The sequence below is a fragment of the Pezoporus flaviventris genome, unplaced genomic scaffold (genome assembly GCF_033815535.1).
Source record: "Pezoporus flaviventris isolate CSIRO_AGI_PZ_B2104156 unplaced genomic scaffold, CSIRO_AGI_Pfla_v1 ptg000002l, whole genome shotgun sequence".
NCBI classification, from domain to species: Eukaryota; Metazoa; Chordata; class Aves; order Psittaciformes; family Psittacidae; genus Pezoporus; species Pezoporus flaviventris.
This window is the reverse complement of record NW_026892550.1, coordinates 59002637-59020693: the sequence shown is the minus strand read 5'-3', so window position 1 is coordinate 59020693 and position 18057 is coordinate 59002637. Positions and strand designations below refer to the sequence as shown.

Genomic DNA, 18057 nt, shown 5'->3' with positions numbered 1-18057 from the left:
TGCCTAGGAACAGCAGCAAGGTTGCTATTAGCAATAACATACTGCTGCTAACAGTTGAAATTCCTGGAAAGCTTTATTTTTAGCTCTTCCTAGTTGTGAAAACCTGGTGAGCACAATGTGTCTGTTAACGACATCGCTGGCATGGGAGAAGCACTGATAGGAGCTCTGTGACCACAGCATTTGAATACCACAAGGCAGGGGCTAGGCCTTCTGTGGAGTGCGGGAGCGGGAGGGGGTGCTGGTACGGAGCTGGCTTCTAATAACATGCATGTGGATTTAACCCTAGTCCTGATCCTTACACCTTCCCCTTGTAGCTCACAGTTTCTGCCCTCATTTCCATGAAAGTCCAAATACCTCTGTTTTTTTTTCTCCCCTGCTTTGCCATATTTAAAAATGGGTATAATACAATGCGGAAAATGCCCAGGCAAAAGCTACCCATATTCCCATTTAGTACCTGTAGCTCTTCAGGTGTTACTGGTGGAAGGCATTATGTTCCAGATACAAAGGTTTTGTGGGCTGCTAAAAGCATAGCACATGCTACACCTTTTGTACACACATGTGCACACAGCAATTGAATCCAGAATGTAGCACTGATTATTTGAAATGCACACCTTGTGCCTCTGCCATGAGAAATACGGTACAGGGGCAAGTAATTCTAAGTGCTTCTCTTCAAGGAAGCACATAAGGGGAAAAGCAGTGAATTCCAGCACAAAACAATTGTGCACAAGCTGCATCTCGCCTGACAGCTATTAACATTTTCTCTACCTGCCCGTAATGACCTTAACCTGATTTGCAGCAGTGATTTGCCACGTGCTGAGCTGCATTCTTAAATCCTTGGTTCACTCAGGGGTAGTCAGCATGGTGATCCAGTCATCTGCTGATAGATAAATTATTCCTCTGGCAGATAGTCACCCCAGCCCTTCCTGTGGGTGTAGGCATATAATTGGTGGTGTACCCCGGAATGGGAAGCATTATGCTGGCTAAGATACTGAGACAGTCAGGAGTGTCACTGGTGTTTCCTTTCTGGCAGAGCTATGGCTGTGTTTATCAAAAGCAGAGTTCATTTGGTCTAGTTCTTCTCGTTCTGGTGGCCAGTTACTTAATAGTATAAAAACATAGAGCAAGTAGGAACAGGAAGGGCCAGGCAAGGGAGCACTTGAGCCACACTGATTAATACCCCAGCCTCAGTGAGTGTGGGAAGCACTGTGCCCGAATAAAGTAGCAGATAAGGACTGAACAATTTGCAACAAACTTGATAAGAAACATTTATGCTTCAGGATGAACTGATGCAGATAGGGAAATGTAATAGTGTTGTTAAGTGTAATTGCTTCATAGACTTATAGAATGGTTTGGGTTGCAAGAAACCTTAAAGATGCCATGGGCAGTGACACGTTCCACTAGACCAGGTTGCTCAAAGCCGTGTCCAACCTGGCCTTGAACACTGCCAGGGATAAACACTTCCAGAGTTTAGAAACTCTGCTGATGATTCAACAGCATGCATATTAATCTGCAGCAGGCTGTTTCCCTGCTGCAGGGGAAGAGTTTTTGGAAGCAGGGCTTCCAAAGGGGAAGAGTTTTTGGCATGGGATGGATTCTGCAGGGAGTCCCTGGGATACAGATCCAAAGCAGGCCCAAGTCTTTTTTGTTGTAACAGCAATTCCACGTTGCATGTTGGCTGTAATTAAGAAATACCCTTATTGCAACAGTGCTGCAGCGGGAGGGGGGGAAGGTGAGCTTCAGCCTGAAGCGCCGTGGTTGCCCCATGTTGTTTGTCACAGGCTTGCTGTGTTCTGCTGTGACTCGGTTTTCAGCAGCAGAGGCCCGTGGCTGGGGTGTCAGGCTGAACATCTCAACCTTCAGTGGTAGCAGTAGCAATATTCAGCGTGCAGTGATTTTCCAGCCCACTGGTTTTGCACGCAGCTGCCCAGGGTTGCACAGGCAACGCAGAAAGCTGCAGAAGTTGTTTGGTCGTGCTGCAATGCCCGAAAGGTCAAAGCAGGCAAAGAACCAGCTTGAATCCCAGGTTTGTTTTGTAATGGTTGAAGGTGTTGGCAGAGTAACCCTGCGCTTCAGCTGCCTTGGCGCTGCTTTGATACACCGCGCGGCAGCGGGGCTGCGCTTCCAAGATGCTGTTGCATCCCGAAGCCCCTTTCAGGGGGTGAGGCGGGCCCCGGCGCTCACTGCTCACGCTGCCTCCGTCCGTGTCTCCGTCCCGGCGGGGAGCGGAGGGTGCGCACCCACCCAGCACACACACCCCGGCACAGGCCCGCCCTCCTAGGGGGTGGGCACCGGCCGGGAGCGGCGGCCGGGAGCGGAGGATGCTGCTGCCGCGGCTGCTGCCGCTGCTGCTGCTCTCGGAGGGGCAGGCGGCGGTGCTGCGGCTGGGGCTGCGGGGCACCCCCCGCGGCGAGGTGAGCCCCGCTTTCCTCTCCCTCACCCTGGACGCCAGCCTGGCCCGCGACCCGCGCTATGTCGCTCTGCTCAGGTGAGCCGTCTCCCGCCCCCTCTGGGCAAAGGAGAAAGGAACACGAGGATGGGGAGCAGTAGAGGGGTCCCCCAGGGCGGCGGTCCAGGACGGGAGCAAAGCTCCGCAGACACGGGGAAGAGAGCCCAGGCATCCCGGCTGGGAGTCGGCGAAGGCGCTGCTGCTGCGGAGAGGGGAGCGGGGGGGAAACGGGGGAACCCCATCCCTGGAGCTGGAGCCGGAGCCGGAGCCGGCTGCTGCAACCTCCTGCTTCAGGATGCCCTGATTTCGCTCTCCCGGAGCAGCAGCAAGGCCATCCCTGCCGTGGGTGCTGGGGGAATGAGCGGCAGGGCCGGTGGGTGGAGGGAAGGCGCAGCTCGGGTGGTACTCGCTGGAAGCAGCACGGGGATAAACTAAGAGAGAGGAGCTGCTTTGTGAGCAGAAAAAGAGAAGGCAGCCTTCGAGCAGAAGGGTTACAAGTGGCAGAGCTGCTAGTCCTGCCGCCCGGCTTTGCAAACATTTGCGAGGCACTGTCAACATAAAGTCAAATAAATGCTGAAGATCTGTCACTATCAAAGCTGAATCAGGAGATCCTAAAAATGAAGCCTTTTTTATCCCCTTGGGTAATGCTGAAACTGCCAAGTGATGGTTGTTCCCTGCCTGTTCTTTTGGCTCTGACCTCTCCTGCCTTTTCTTCCCTGCTTTTTTTCTACTTTTTTTTTTGTACACTTCCTTTTGACTGTACCTTTTCATGGGGCAATCTTCATTCTTTCCTTTTCATCTGTCTGATCCCATTTTTCAACCCTACAATACTTTTCCAGTGAGAAAGGTGACACCAGCTTTATTGGAGAGTGCTCACTTGGGTCTCCAACCCCAACCAAACACCTTGGGGTTGGGTTTGGGGCCACCCCTGCCGCCACGGGGAGTGGGAAGTACTTGGTGGTCTCTAATCTGCTGTCTGTCACCACCAAGCAGATAGTGCTGGTGTGCCTGGTGTCCTCTGACGCCTTGTGGTTTCTCCCAGTGAAGGCTGGTGTCAGTGCTGCGTGTTGAGTTATTTTACGGACCTGCTTTGCTAAAGCTAGCAAGTGTCCAGCATGGACTTTTAATCTCTCTTGGGTAGAAAAGCGATTGCTTTGGGTCTCATTGATGGAAACGGGACTGATGGTGTGAAGTCAGTTATATACCCACCTTCTCATGGGACAGGTATGTTAGTTTGGTATAAACAAAACCAAAAAATCTAGGGGAGAAGGATGCTTGGCACAAAAAACCCAACCCCTATTTTGGAGTATGGCCTTACTTTGCCCAGAGATTTGATTCCCTGTCTGTGACCGTGTTCCCTAGATGTTCCACATCTGCTCCTCGCTACGGGGTAACCCCAGGTCACCTACTGCAGCACTTCCTCTGAGCACTTGCCATGTTTAGTCTCTACCCCAAAGACATAGTCTGCATGAATACAGTGTTTTTCTGTTTCCTGGTTTCCCTTCCTCAGCAATCCCAAACTGCATGCCCTGGCAACAGCCCTGTCCCCAGGCTTCCTGAGGTTTGGTGGCACCGAGACAGATTTTCTCATCTTTGATCCCAATAAGGATTCAACATTGGAAGAAAGAATCATCTGGGAACTTCAGGCCCAGCAAGGTAAAGCTGGCATCAATGTATTAGACTCGAAACCATCCTTGGTTTAGGAGATGACTTTGATGCAGGGTGGGGATGCCACAAGGGCACAGCAGCAGTGCTGGGAGTCCTCTACAAAGTCAGCATTGTTCTCTGTGGAGAGGTCTGTGCATCTTCAGCACTGTCTGTGGGAGGAGCTGTGTCAGCCATGGGAAAGCCAGGAAGGGTGTGGGGGGGATATCACATCCACCCTGGCTTCTGCTGGGACTCCCCCTTTGCTGCCCCGTGCTCCGTGCAGCAGCCTTGGTAGCTCCCCTGCTGCCTGGGACACAGACACAGCCAGCCCAAAAGCTGTGGTTTCATTGTGAAAATCAAGTCATGGACAGAAGGAGTAATCTGATGAGAACAGAGTGTCCATTTTCTCTATCTTGGCCAAAGCCAGAGCTAGGCTGGGGGCACAGCCTTGCACTCCTGTTGCTTCGACATGCCAAGTGCAAACCCACAGAACACTGTCAACTGCTTGAGCTTGGTCCTGGTGCGTGAGGTTTCCCACTGCATTAAAGTCCATTTATTCTTTAAACTTAGCAAAGGCACATAAACCTTTCTAGAGGTGTTTAAGGAGAAAGGATTCCCATCTATTCCCGCATGACAGCACAATTGTACATCACTGTACGGTGATGCTCAGTTTTGAAGTCAAGTGGTACTTTTACCCCTGTTCCACTCTGCTGAGTGGCTGCCTCCTCTCTGAGATCATGAGCTGTGACTCTAGCTCATGCCTTCCTCTCTGGTTATGGCTTGTTCCTGATTTACATGCTGAGAAAAGACATGAGCTTTGAAGAACTGGTGTCTTATGACTCCTGCTGGTGGTGTTTTTAGAGCCATACGAGGCAGTCAGTGCTTTCCCCTGCATGAGACAGGCAGTTCAGGAAGCATTGCACCATATCTGCTCACAGCAAGGTGGGCCCTGCTGTGCCACTGCAAGCTGGGGTGGCTTATCTGCTCCTCGGGCATGGCAGCCCATGCTTTGTCAGCTCACTGGAACAAGGGTTTCTGGCTGATGCTCCAGCTAAAACAGTTTATCATGTAGCAACGCCACAGTAGCTGCCTCGAGAAGCAGAGCTTGGTCTTCCTCCACTCTACCATTTCCATCACCCTAAACTGGGAAAGATACATCACATACATACTTATGCACCATATATTTATAATATGTATTTATGCACAAAGCCAGACCTCTTTTTCTATATAGTTAACATTGTGGAAGTAGGGATGCACTTCACTGAAGTGCACAACTGGCTCTCAGCCTGGCACCAAGCCATTGGGCTTCCTCCTGAGGGATATATCCCTTTGCATGCTTGCCTCTGGCTGTGAACATGAGAGCTTAATTGCTATCAAACCTTCTTCTCCCCTGCAGAGGCTTGTGGCTCGAGGCCTGCATTTGCTGCTGTTGAGAGGCTGCTGCTGGCCCAGTGGCCCAGCCAGGAGAAGCTGATTCTTGCGGAGCATAACCGGAAAAAGCACAAAAACACCACCATTACAAGTAAGACCTCAATGGATTTCTCTGCTAGGGTTTATAACAGGGGGTTGCAAATCTCTGCCCTGTGGTAAAAGGATCACAGGCTGTTAGGAGCTGAAGCCACTGTAAAATAAACATTTCACCCACTTAGAACAATCATAGAGTCACAGAATGGTTTGGGTTGGAAGGGACCTTAAAGCTCATCCAGTTCCAACCCCCTGCCATGGGCAGGGACACCTTCCACTAGACCAGGTTGCTCCAAGCCCCGTCCAACCTGGTCTTGAAGAAAATATTCAAAGAAATCTTATACTGTCTGACACCTCATAGTTAATAGCATCCTGCTGCTGCAGGACTTGGGAGGATCTCAGCGCCTTGCAGGATGGTGTGTAGCAAGGTCTGGGCTGTTTTGTCCAGCTGGGAGAGCTAGGCACATCTGCAGTGCCAGGCTAAATAAATACAGGCAGTAAAGATCGTCACTTGGCTGGAGCTCAACTAGCACACCATAACCTTGATATAAACATCCCCCTCTTTCCCTCTGTGCAGGGAATACCCTGGACATTCTCTACAGCTTTGCAAACTGCTCAGGGTTTCACCTGGTCTTTGGGCTCAATGCCTTGCTGCGGAAAGATGGCTTGCAGTGGGACAGCTCCAATGCCCAGGCACTGCTGGACTACTGCTCCTCACGGAGGTACAACATCTCCTGGGAGCTCGGGAATGGTGAGTGTGAAGCCAGCTTGCGGGCCAGGCCAGCAGTCACCTGAAAGGCACCACCACAGGCTATGGGCTGGCAATTTTGGATGTTTTGGATGACAGTCCATAAAGGCAAGGTGATGCTTTATTGAGGAAAAAATAAGGTCTTCATTTGCGAGGAGGGATTGCACAGAAGGCCCAATGAATGAGCCAGTTGAGATAATTTTGCTCTGAGATGAGGTGAATGATGCTGTTCAAGGTACAGGATGTCACCTTGGACAGAGTACTGGAGAGCAGCACACTCTCCAGTCACCCAGGCTTTTGGTGTCATGCTCGTTGCCTTCAGACATCTCACCTGTACCATGCCAGCTCAGGCATAGAGGGTTGGTACTCTCCCAGTGGAACAAGCTGCCCTATTTTGTGCCCCAAAACTGGAGCAGGATGCTGATGCACACATTTCTTCCCCAGAGCCCAACAGCTTCAGGAAGAAATCCGGTGTCTACATCGACGGCTTCCAGCTGGGGCAAGACTTCGTTCACTTGCGCCACCTCCTCAGTAGCTATACCCTCTACAGGCAAGCCAAGCTCTATGGTCCTGATGTTGGGCAGCCCCGGAAGCACACACAGAGACTGCTGAGGAGGTAGGGCTGTGGGGCCCTGCAGCACGCCCGGGGTGGGCAGCTGTGGGTAGCAGTGGCTTGTCTGCACCCAGATGCAGTATGGACATGAGGAGGCATCTGGGCAGTGTTTTGAGAGTTTTCTGCTCCAAATCAATACTAACAATGTACAACTGGATACATCCTATTTGAGAACTAATTTCCTGATTTTCCTTTGAATTAGAAGCATGGATTGTTTTTTTTCCCCTTGACAGGGACAGGGGATGACTAAAATCTTACCTGCATGCATGAGCTCAAGGCTTAAATGCTCAGCCAGTTGAAACAAAAATGCTAGCAGTACTTCAGTGATCCACACACCTCTCAACTGAGCACTGGCTGTGTTGACATGGGCTTTTCATACTAGAAATCTCTGTGTATTACACAAGCATTAATTCACTCTCCCAGCAACCTGCTGAGGCAGCCGGGCTGCCCAAAGCCCATTTAAAAGCCATCACAAGCATGGCCCCAAGGCAATTCGCCATCACTACTGCCAGCTGGGGGGAGAGGAGAAGGCTGTGCAGGGCAGTTTGCTCAAGGGAGGCTGTGACCCATCACCAGTACTAACCTCTCCGCTCTCCACTTCATCCCTTCTGGTTGCAGCTTCCTGAAATCAGGAGGGAAGGTGATCGACTCTGTCACATGGCACCAGTAAGTACCGCTCAGATACCATCCTTGCTCTGCTTACTGCCTGTTTTCTTTACAAAATGTCAGTTTGAGCACCTCAAGAGGAAAGAGGGGGTGCAACACCCCTCTCAGCAGTTCCTCAGGTGCCTCTCCTCAAATTGCTCCACTCACAATAAGAGATGGATTGAGGGAGTGCGCTACAGAAATGCAGAAGTTCTCCAAAGAGGCTACTTGGTGCACAGACCCAAAAGCAGTGCTGGGGGGTTGTAACGTAAGCACAGCAGCAGGGAATGCAACACGTGCCAGACTGTCATTTTGCCTGCTAAATATATGCATTGAGAAAAACATAAGTGGGATGTGGAGAAAAGGATGGCACCGCAGCTTTATTTCTCAGAAGAGTGTGAGGGGGTATCACAGCTTTCCCCTGCATGATGAGAGTATCTGCAACGGTTGAGCCTTTTTGCACAAGCTGTGTTTTGACATACCAAAAGCTGGTGAGATCTGAGCAGCAGTCCCAGTTGTCTCAAAGCTTCAAGTTGCCAACCGTTGCAAACAAAATGCACTTTCCCATGGGAAGAAGGGGGTGTCATATAAAAGGAAAAGCGGGTAGCTCAGACTTACCTGGCAGAGATGCCTCTGCTGAACTTGTGCATGAGAGAAGGTTTTTAACACAAGGTTTAAACAACCCATGGGTGGCTGGGCTTGGAAATGGAGTCAGTACCCCTAACGTTGGTGGTTTGGCATTAGAAAGGTTGAACCGGATTGAGTGAAAGCTTTGCTCCCTTAAAACAAATTCAGGGAGTCACTGATGACCCTGCTGCAAATGCACCCAACTCCCTGTGAAAAGTACAGCAGAAGCCCTGTTAGCTGATGTGTTACATGCTGCTTTTTTTCCCTCTATATTTATGTCTTTTTGATACAAACAGAAAGCTCTGCAGGTCTGGCTGACCCTTACCCATAGGAAAGTGCTAGCAGCTTCTCCTGTTCCCTTACATTTGCTCTCCAAGTCAGTTTGGGCTGTGTGTGTATAACTTGCCCTCAGATCCCAGCTGCAGGGCAAACAGCGCTGGCACAAGCCCTTTCCTCTTGTCTCATGGCTTAGAGAAGCAGTTTTAAAGTGCTCAGGTGCGCAATGGGGCAAGCTGTCCCCAGGACACCTGCCATTAACTCCATGTGATTGAAAGTGATTTCTATGTGAAGGTGGTTTTATTCCCAGAACTGAATGCAGATCTGACATGCAGGGGTCAGTAACAGTAGAAAAAGATGCACATGCTTATATTATATATATGTATAAATATATGACTTATCTATTTCTTTTGAGCAGCCAGCAGGCATAAAATGTGTCCTCTCCCTTTCCTGGGCTGTTCTTGCCCTTTGGTTGTTTTTGCTTTAAATGGGCATGAGTTATTTTCTTTACTAATTTAGGATTATCAGGTTTTAGCTTCCTCTTGCGGTTGGAAGACTTCAGCTACTTCTGGTAGGACTGAGTGTTAGTGTGATGAAATGTAAAAACTGCAGGGATCCCAATTTCCTGTTCTTTACATGGACAAACCAGACTTAAGAGCTCTTCAGCTCATGGTGGAGGGCAACCTTCATCCCACAAGGATGCCTCATTCCAGTTCCCCTCTAGGTAGATAGCCAAAATACTCCTATGGAGGGACAGAAACAGGGATCTGGTTTTTAATATATAACTTGATACAGTATAGTGAGTAATCACATATGAGTGTCAGACTCTTCAGCAAGAGAAGACTTAGAGAAGCTGGCTTTTAGTGGTATTTTCCTTGTTCTAAATAAGTTGATGCAAAAAAACCCCTGCTACTTCTGTGATACCCTGGCTCCATCAAGGTAATACCTGGTAATCCCTTAAATACAAACAACACACACATCTGGGAAAAGAACTGAACAGAAAACCAGTGCTGTGAATAAATGTATCAAGCAACTGAATACTTTTGGTGGTGTTTTGTGCCAGTGCTGATATTTTTTTCTTCATTTTGTGTGGGTTTTTTCCATTTCCAGTTACTATGTGAACGGACGAAGTGCAACAAGGGAGGATTTCTTGAGCCCTAAAGTGCTGGATACCTTTGCCACAGCTGTACATGAAGTCCTGGAGGTGCTTTGTCCTGTTTGTTCATTCCCATGTTCAATTTCCAGAGTGTTAGCAGAGAATCCAGAATAAAGTAGGGTTTCTCACTAGCAATAAATGGGGATCCTCAAAGCCTGGGTGCTGCTGCCACTGTAAATCAAAACCAAAAGAAGGGTGCCAGATGCATCATAAACCTACAACATTCTCATTTATCAATGTATTTATTACTCAGGGATGTAATTTATGGTCATAACTCCATCCCTCCCTGATTTCTTTGCATTTTGAGATCCTGAGAACAGTGTAACTTAGAGTATACCACTACACAGCGTAAGACTTACAGAACCAGGCTTTCAGCAATGTTTGCCTCATTCTGCTTGCACAGATCTGGGTATTTTTGGAGGGGGGAAAGCAAATCTGCTTCCAGTCGTTTTGATCAAAATTTGTGTGACATCCCACCCCAGTTGGTGTTATCCCTTAAATGCAAACCTCATATGTAGGCATTTGGCTAAAGCATAAAATTTTGATTGCCCAATATTTCCATAGCCAGCAAACTTACCTGTTGTCCCTTCCTCTTCTTCCCTATGCCACATTGGCCAGATTGTTGGTGGGACTGTGCCCAATAAGAAGGTCTGGCTGGGAGAGACGAGCTCTGCCTATGGAGGGGGAGCTCCCAGGCTGTCCAACACTTACATTGCTGGCTTTATGTGAGTACCATGTCACAGGTATGGGGAAATGTCATATTTTACAGGCTGAAGGGGGTTTATACCTGCCCCATGGGAGGAATGCTTCCCTCAGGCTTCCGGGGGAGCACAGGCAATGAGTGGGTTGAGTATCATAATCCTCCCACTGCTCTCTGTATGCTTCCCCCATGCCTAAGGTTCAATGTAGGCCCAAGTTATAGCAGATTCCTACAACAAATGGGAGGTAAGAAGCATTATAAAGTTGTATTTCTGCCCTTGAATCTGCAAACGCAAACTCCATCCTTTTGTGATTATGGAAAGTCATTCACAGGATGGGTATCCTTTTCCACAGTCATTGTTTTATCACTGTGAGATAACTAACCCAATGGAAATTTAGCTATAAAAATCATTTTCCCCAAGGACTCCAGTTGCAGAAACCCGTTGAAGTGAAAGAAATCAGGCTTTTCTTATCACTTTGGTCAGTTTGTAGATTGAGGGAGATAAAATTGCATGGAAATGTATAGTCCATGCTTTGAAAATGAACCAAAACCATAGATGCAATGTATTTTTTCACCCTCCTATGAGGCATGATGATATTCTCATCGGGGCCTTGTGAGTCAGCAAGTCAAAGCCTGGTAGTAGCAGGCAACCTTGCTGTTGCAATGATTTCTCTCAGCCCTCAGGCCCTTGGCCAGTTCAGGAGCATCCACTGCCACTCCTAGTTTCCACTGCCTGCAAATAGGGGAGAGGAGCAACTGTTCCCACCAACTCTGACCTCCAGAGGTGGTCTGGGACTGTATTTTAAGGTAATCAGTGCAAGACTTCAACTGAAATCAGCTGCGTGATTCTTAAGGAAGTCAGTATCCTGCCCTAATTCCTTCTTTCCTACTTCCCGCTCTGGTTGGAGAGGGGCAATGGTGGTCAGCTGAGGTCAGCAATTCCATCTGCGTGATGTTTGCCTTATCTTTTTTGTCAGGTGGTTGGACAAACTTGGGCTTTCAGCCAGGCAGGGGATTGATGTGGTGATGAGGCAGGTTTTCTTCGGGGCAGGGACCTATCACCTGGTGGATGCCAACTTTGAGCCTTTGCCGGTATGTATGCAACCCCGCTAATACCATCTGAATGGTGTGTGTATTTCTGCACAGGCAACACTGGATGTGGAGATACAAGTCAGCTACTTTAACAACACCTTTTTTTTTTGTAGCATAGTCACAGTTATCCTTGTACCTAAAGTTAGCTCATGTTTCATTATAGGTTCATGTGTTATATATCTATAGATACAAGATGTTTACTGTAACCACAGGGATGCAGCTAGTCTTCAGCATAGCAGAGACTGATTGCTGGGACATGTCTGCATACAAATCAGAGCATCACTTCTGGAGTTCACAAGGCTTTTCTGCATGGACTGTTTTGGTTTGAGTACTCCTCAGCTGAGCAATAAGTAGTTTCTAAATAGAAGTGATAGGAGATATTATAATAATTATATTCCATGTGAAAGCAAGCCAATATCAAGTCAAGACTCAACCATTTCTTAGGTCATGAACACATTAAGCCCTCAGTAGTGGCTGAAGGATAATTAAATGAAAACATGCATTTAATATAGTTGGATTTAATAGGAAATAACATTCTGCTGTGATGAAACATCATTATTTGAAGAGCATGTTTCTTTCTGCTAGTAACACTTACCTTGGGGTGAGAGGATAGCATCTTTCTTCTTAGCTTTCCACTCATTCTTTTGCTTCCAAGTCACGATTTTCACAGGTTCATAGAGACCATCTGAGAGGAAACCCAGCATTCAGGGGTTTTCTGTCCTGCCTGTTCATCTGGTCCCTATGCCAGGGACTGGGTTGCTTGTTACTTTGGGGTTTTTATTTCCTCATTTAAAATAGATTAAATTTGGACTGAAAGGACATGCCTTTGTTCCTCACCTACAGGCAGTACATACGCTAATCAAGTGAATAATGCTTTAGAGGCAGGGAAATCTAAATTCAGTTCCATCAGTGTTAGTTAGCAGGGAAATGAAGAATCACAGCAGTGTCAAGAGGCTTGCAGAGGAGCTGAGCATGCAAGCTCACAGACTTCATGGAGAAAAAGTAGTGGTGAAGGTGTAAAAGAAAGCAGACCTGGAAAACAAGCCTGCACTGGGCATCACCCTGCTCTCAGGCACTATCCTGGAGTGTCAGAGGATTAACTCCATAACTGGTGTTCAGCAATTAATCCTGAGACCTGTTCAAAAGCACAGTGTTAGTGAAAGGCATGGAAGTTGTTGTGGGCCTCCTCCTGGCATTGTGCCTGTGAACTGGGTGCAAGCTTTCCTGCTGGCAGGGCAGCTCATCCCCTGTGGGTTCAGCCTTGCAGTGCTCTGTGCCTTGCAAAAGGGAGTTTCTGGAATGCAGACTGTCTCTCCTCCACAGAGATTTGCATGTGAAGTGGAAAATCACTCCAAGGTACCTTGTAAACACAGCTGCTCTGCAGCCTGGAACAGGGTTTTCTGCTTAGCTGTGCTGTTTGTAGGAACTTGAACAGATACAGTGAAAACCTTGGAAAAGAAAAAGTGTATGGGGGAAAAAAAATCCTGAAATTACCAGCAAAATTAATGCTGTTAAGCACTGTGTGGAGTATCTGGCATGTACAAAAGTGCTCACGTGTGGTTTTGTGCCTCCCAGGACTACTGGCTCTCACTGCTCTACAAGAAGCTGGTGGGTACCAAGGTGCTGCAGGTTGGCCTGACAGGAGCTGATGAGAGGAAGCTCCGTGTCTACCTCCACTGCACAAACCCCCTCCAGTAAGCCATCAGAAAGGGTGAAATATCCCAGAACCTGAGCCCATGGCCATCCCCAGGCCAACAAAAGCAATCTGGGACAGCAGAAGGATGCCCTATATCTGTGAAACCTTTCTCTCCTAATTGACACCATCATCTACTCTTGCCTTGCAGCCCAAAATACAGAGAAGGGGATGTGACGCTGTTTGCCTTAAACCTCTACAATGTTACCCAACATTTGCAGCTGCCAAATTACTTATTGAGCAAGCATGTGGATCAGTACCTCTTACTGCCTCATGGCAAAGCGAATATCCTTTCCAGGTAAGTGCAGTTTCTCCTGTCTCTGTAGAAAGGATCGTGAGTAGACTTCGGTGTCCTCTGAAACCTCACCTTGTTTGATGTGGAAGGTGGGGGGTGGCAGGAAGAGGTTATCATTCAGTCATGGAATCACAGAATGGTTAGGGCGATCTGGAGCTTTTTCTGATAAGGTCTGACTTCTGGTAAATCAGTTCTCAAAAAAATGAGGCTGCTGAAAGCTTGCTGAGGTATGAAGATACTTGTTTGATGTTAATTGGGAAGCTTTTTCCTAGCAGGCTTCAGGGGTCTGGACCAGCTGCTGAAGTCCTTTTTTTTGGCACAAGCACAGGTATATTGCTTTCCCAAGTGCTGGCTCCTCATTTACAGCAAGGTGTTCAGGCTTTGTGTGGTTTCTTTTTATTCTTACTGCTAATGCATCAGCACAGGAAGGATCTGCTCTGTGGGAATAGAAGACATCTTAATATTTGCAGGAGCAAAAACAATTAAAACTTGTACTTTTCAAAGCCTGTTCTGCTGTTACCCTCACCAGAAGAGTAAGAAACATATACTTTTCAACTTGCATGTGCTTATGACTCTAAAGGAGCCCTTGCAGAGGGAGTGCTGCAGATGCTGTGTGTGAGCACACATAAACCCTCAAGGGAAGTTTAATTTGGCTTTGGGCTGAGTTTATGTTTATACTCGGATTCAGAGCTGTTTGTGCTTGATAGCAAACAGAACACAGCTGCCCAAACAGTGTCTCTGTCCCTCTCCAGGTCTATTGAGCTGAACAGCCGTGTGCTACAGATGGTGGATGACAAAACACTGCCAGAGCTTACTGAAAAACCCCTTGGTCCCGGCAGCATCCTCAGCCTTCCAGCCTTCTCTTATGGCTTTTATGTTATCAAAAACACCAAAGCTGTTGCTTGCATTTAAATGGTTAATGCACGCAGGATAAATGTAAAGCACTTGGCTAGTAGGGAAGTCTAATCCTAGAAATTCACGTTTCTACCATGAGATTTAATTCTGGCAAGGGATGCAAGTGTGATAGCACCAGTACGATCTCTGTGCTGGCGAAGACATGAGGTCCCACTGGGTAATAGGTACATGAATGATGCTTGTTAAGATCCTGGGAAAATTATCCAGGTAGAGAAAGCCCAGGCAGGGGTTGGTTTTGCTCTTGATCCAGCCTGGATCATTGCACTTGAGCACGGGGCCCTTCTCCACGCTATGTGCAGAGCTGCATCAGCTTCTCAGGCTGCCCTTGGGGCTTTGCCAGGCAATAATTGTAGCCTCCACTCTCCTCTCATTTCTGCAAGCACAGTTTTCAAAGCAGTTCCTTCGAAAGCTTGCTTTCAGAAAGGATGAGCAAGGGGTTTATTTTAGCTGTACAGTTATGATTTTGCCTGCACCATGTGGGGAAGCCCAAGGAGGGGCTGTGATTGCTGAGGGCATCCTGGGATGGAAATCAGGGACACAAAGCAAACCGAGGTTGGGGTTAGCTGCAGGGGAAAACGCCTTGCCGAGAAAACAGGCTCTCCGCAGGGATTAGGGCAGCGCTTTACGTTTGTTCCAACCTGGGAGGTTCGGTCACAAGATGGAGCTATAGCTACGTACTTTCCAAAGGCGAGCTTTCGATAAATGACGTGCCGGCAAATGAGCGCTCATTCAATCTCCACCACCCCGCAGGAGGTTCAGCTGGAAGGGACTTCCTTGACCCTATCTGTAGGTGGAGCTCTGCTTCACACTCCCTAAATCGCTCAGGTTCTGGAGGACATGGGATAGTAAAGAGACTGAGCAAACCACCCACCCCTTGACCATCAGAGGGGCATCGGTGGCCTTAGACAATTCAGGGGACAAACCTGCCCATCAGGCTGACATTCCTCTTGCAGGGCAAACAGCAGTTTTGGCCAGAAAGCTGTGTTGGTGGTGCCTTTTCTTCCCCAACCGTGCCTTCCCCATGCACACCCTGCTGCAGCTTACTGTGCCACTGCCTGCTTTCCTCTGCCCTGTCGGCTGCTGGTCTGCAGGGGAGCAAAACCCCTCAGAGAATACCTGCGGGCTCCTCCTGCATGTGTTGACTTGCATCTACTTTTCTTGAAGGCATATAACCCGTGCCACTGTCAATGCCTCATGGTATTTTGAGCACAGCAGGGGAAAACAACAACACACCACTGTATTTCACTTCTTAAGCTTTAAGAGGATGCCACCAGCTACACGGGGTTTCAACACAGGGAGGGAGGGGACATGTTTTAACGAGAAGACTTTAAAAACAGACAAACTTCTGACGCTGTGATGAAAAGTTGCACAATAAAGATGTTATATTTAAGTTCAGCATGTCAAAGAAGTGTTTGCACCCACAGTGCAGATACATTCTCCAAAGAGTTATGTATCAGAAAGTAATATAGATCAGAAATGAGAATAAGGAATGCTAAATTTATATTGTCCAAGTTCAATAAGATAAGATAGCATAAAATGAAGTGGGAAGTCTTACATACTGTCTACTTAAAGTTAGTATTATAGAATTATCATAACAATTTACAACTAAGACATCAAAATGATTGTTTGCCTGGTAGCTTCTTTTTAGAACTTTTCTAACAGTTTTGTTTGTTCCAATGCTTGTGACTTTTATATTTGACGGTTTTAATTAAAATGATTTATACCAGTTTTTGGCAATCTTCCTTTTTCTCAAGACTCTTTTTTTCACATACTGATACCACAAAAAATCCCTCCATTCCTTTTGGTCACACATCATCTACATTTTGCATGATTTTCAACAAGAGTAACCTGAGTAAGTAAAAATTAAATCGTACCCAGGCTGGTGTGTTTCAGTTGCACTGAGTCAGACAGAGGGGTCACCTCCACCTCACTGTTTGACTCAGACACAGTACATGGGCTGATTAGCATGCAAGAACTACTAGGAGCGGTACAGGGAGGTCCAGGTGTGCAAGTGACAGCTGCTCTGGCTTCCCCTCCCAGATACGTCTCCTCTGAGCATACAGCCTGGTTCTTCAAATGGCGGGGTGGTGAGAGGTATCATTCACAGCTCGTGTAACTGCTTTTGACTTAAAAAGCTCTACACACACCCAAGTGGCATTGCATCATAGAATCATTTATGTTGGAAGGGACCTTAAAGATCATTTATTTCCAACCCCATGCCATGGGCAGGGACACCCTCCACTAGACCAGGTTGCTCCAAGCCCTGTCCAACCTGGCCTTGAACATTCCTAGAGATGTTGCAGCCCCAGCTTCTCTGGGCAACCTGTTCTAAGTCTCAATGAAGAATTTCTTCCTAATATCTAATGTAAATCTCCCCTGTTTCAGTTTAAAGCCATTCCCCCTTTTCCTATCACTACTTGCTCTTATAAAAAAAAAATGTCTCTCCAGCTTTCCTATAGGCCCTCTTTAGGCATTGGAAGGCTGCTGTAAGGTCTCCCCTGAGCCTTCTGCTCTTGAGGCTGAACAGCTCTCTCAGCCTCTCTTCATAGGATAGATCCTCCAGCCCTCGGAGCATCTTTGTGACTCTCCTCTGGACTCATTTCTACAGCTCTATACCTCTCATGCTGGAGCCCCAGAGCTGAATGCAGTACTGCAGGTGAAGTCTCATGAGAGTGGAGTAGAGAGGGAGAATCACCTCTCTCGACCTGCTGGTCACGCTCCTTTTGATGCAGGCCAGCATACGGTTGGCTTTCTGGGCTGCAAGAGCACACTGCTGGGTCATGTTGAGCTTCTTCACAAAGTGACTTTTCTTTACGAAGTGTTGTATATTAAGCTGATAGCTACTGTTAGCTCTGTATAAACAAAGCAGGAGGGAGACAAACGTAGTAAGTGACACTGGATCCTAGCATAGCAGGACAGGTATGGTCAGACCCAGAGTTGAATACCACCCTTGCAGGCCCCACCTGCACATCTGCAGCAGCACAGGCCCCATGAACACCTTATCCAAGGGTTTTTTCCCCTCTGTGAATGCTGTAAAATTTGGGGTCTTGAACTTAAATATGTGTGTATACACACACACACACACACACAGAGATTTATCTGAGACCAGGAACAATTCTCTCACACATGTTCCAATTTGCTTTTGCATTTTTGAGCTTGGATTGCTCACCTTGGATTTACTGTGTACCAGTTCCTGGAAGGTGGAGTACATTGCATCATGAGACCTTTGTATAGGGGATCATTTAATGCTTGTAAAAATAAGGAAACCGATAATCTCCTTTGAATCAGGGACATTTTGACCATTGACTCAGACATTAGTCAAAAATGACAGTAGGGACTTAATAGCTTTTGGTGATTTTTCAGGTCTGAAATGTGATATTCTCTAGATTTCTGAGGCTTTGGGTTTTGGTTTTCTTCTTCAGTGAGGAGCTAGGCTACCTTACAATGAATATAAATACAGGCAAAGTAAGCGTGCAAGGCTGTTGCTGCCCTCCAAGATACACTGTTCAAACACACCTCAAGCACTCATCCATACCTGAATAAAGCCCATAGTGACTGATCTCAACAGAATGAAACAGCCAAGGTCACACAAGAAAAAATATTCTAGTTACACTTCATCAGAGCTGAGCATCTGTTTCTCTTACGGTCCTGAGCAAATTGTGTTACTGCTGTGCAGTCCTGCTACAGCAAGTGGAAAAATGTGAAACTCTCTTCTCCATCACACTGGTTTTTTACTTCCT

General features: G+C 47.4%; 1 protein-coding gene across 1 annotated transcript; it reads left to right on the top strand.

Moving 5' to 3' along the window:
- Positions 1–2266: 2266 nt before the first annotated feature.
- HPSE (heparanase) lies at positions 2267–16057 on the top strand. Its single transcript, XM_061480197.1, has 12 exons — positions 2267–2485; positions 3957–4102; positions 5490–5615; positions 6135–6308; positions 6750–6921; positions 7537–7584; positions 9577–9670; positions 10241–10347; positions 11300–11414; positions 12990–13108; positions 13259–13405; positions 14155–16057. The coding sequence occupies exons 1-12, from the start codon at positions 2319–2321 to the stop codon at positions 14312–14314; spliced, it is 1575 nt and encodes a 524-aa protein (XP_061336181.1). The 5' UTR covers positions 2267–2318; the 3' UTR covers positions 14315–16057.
- Positions 16058–18057: the final 2000 nt, after the last annotated feature.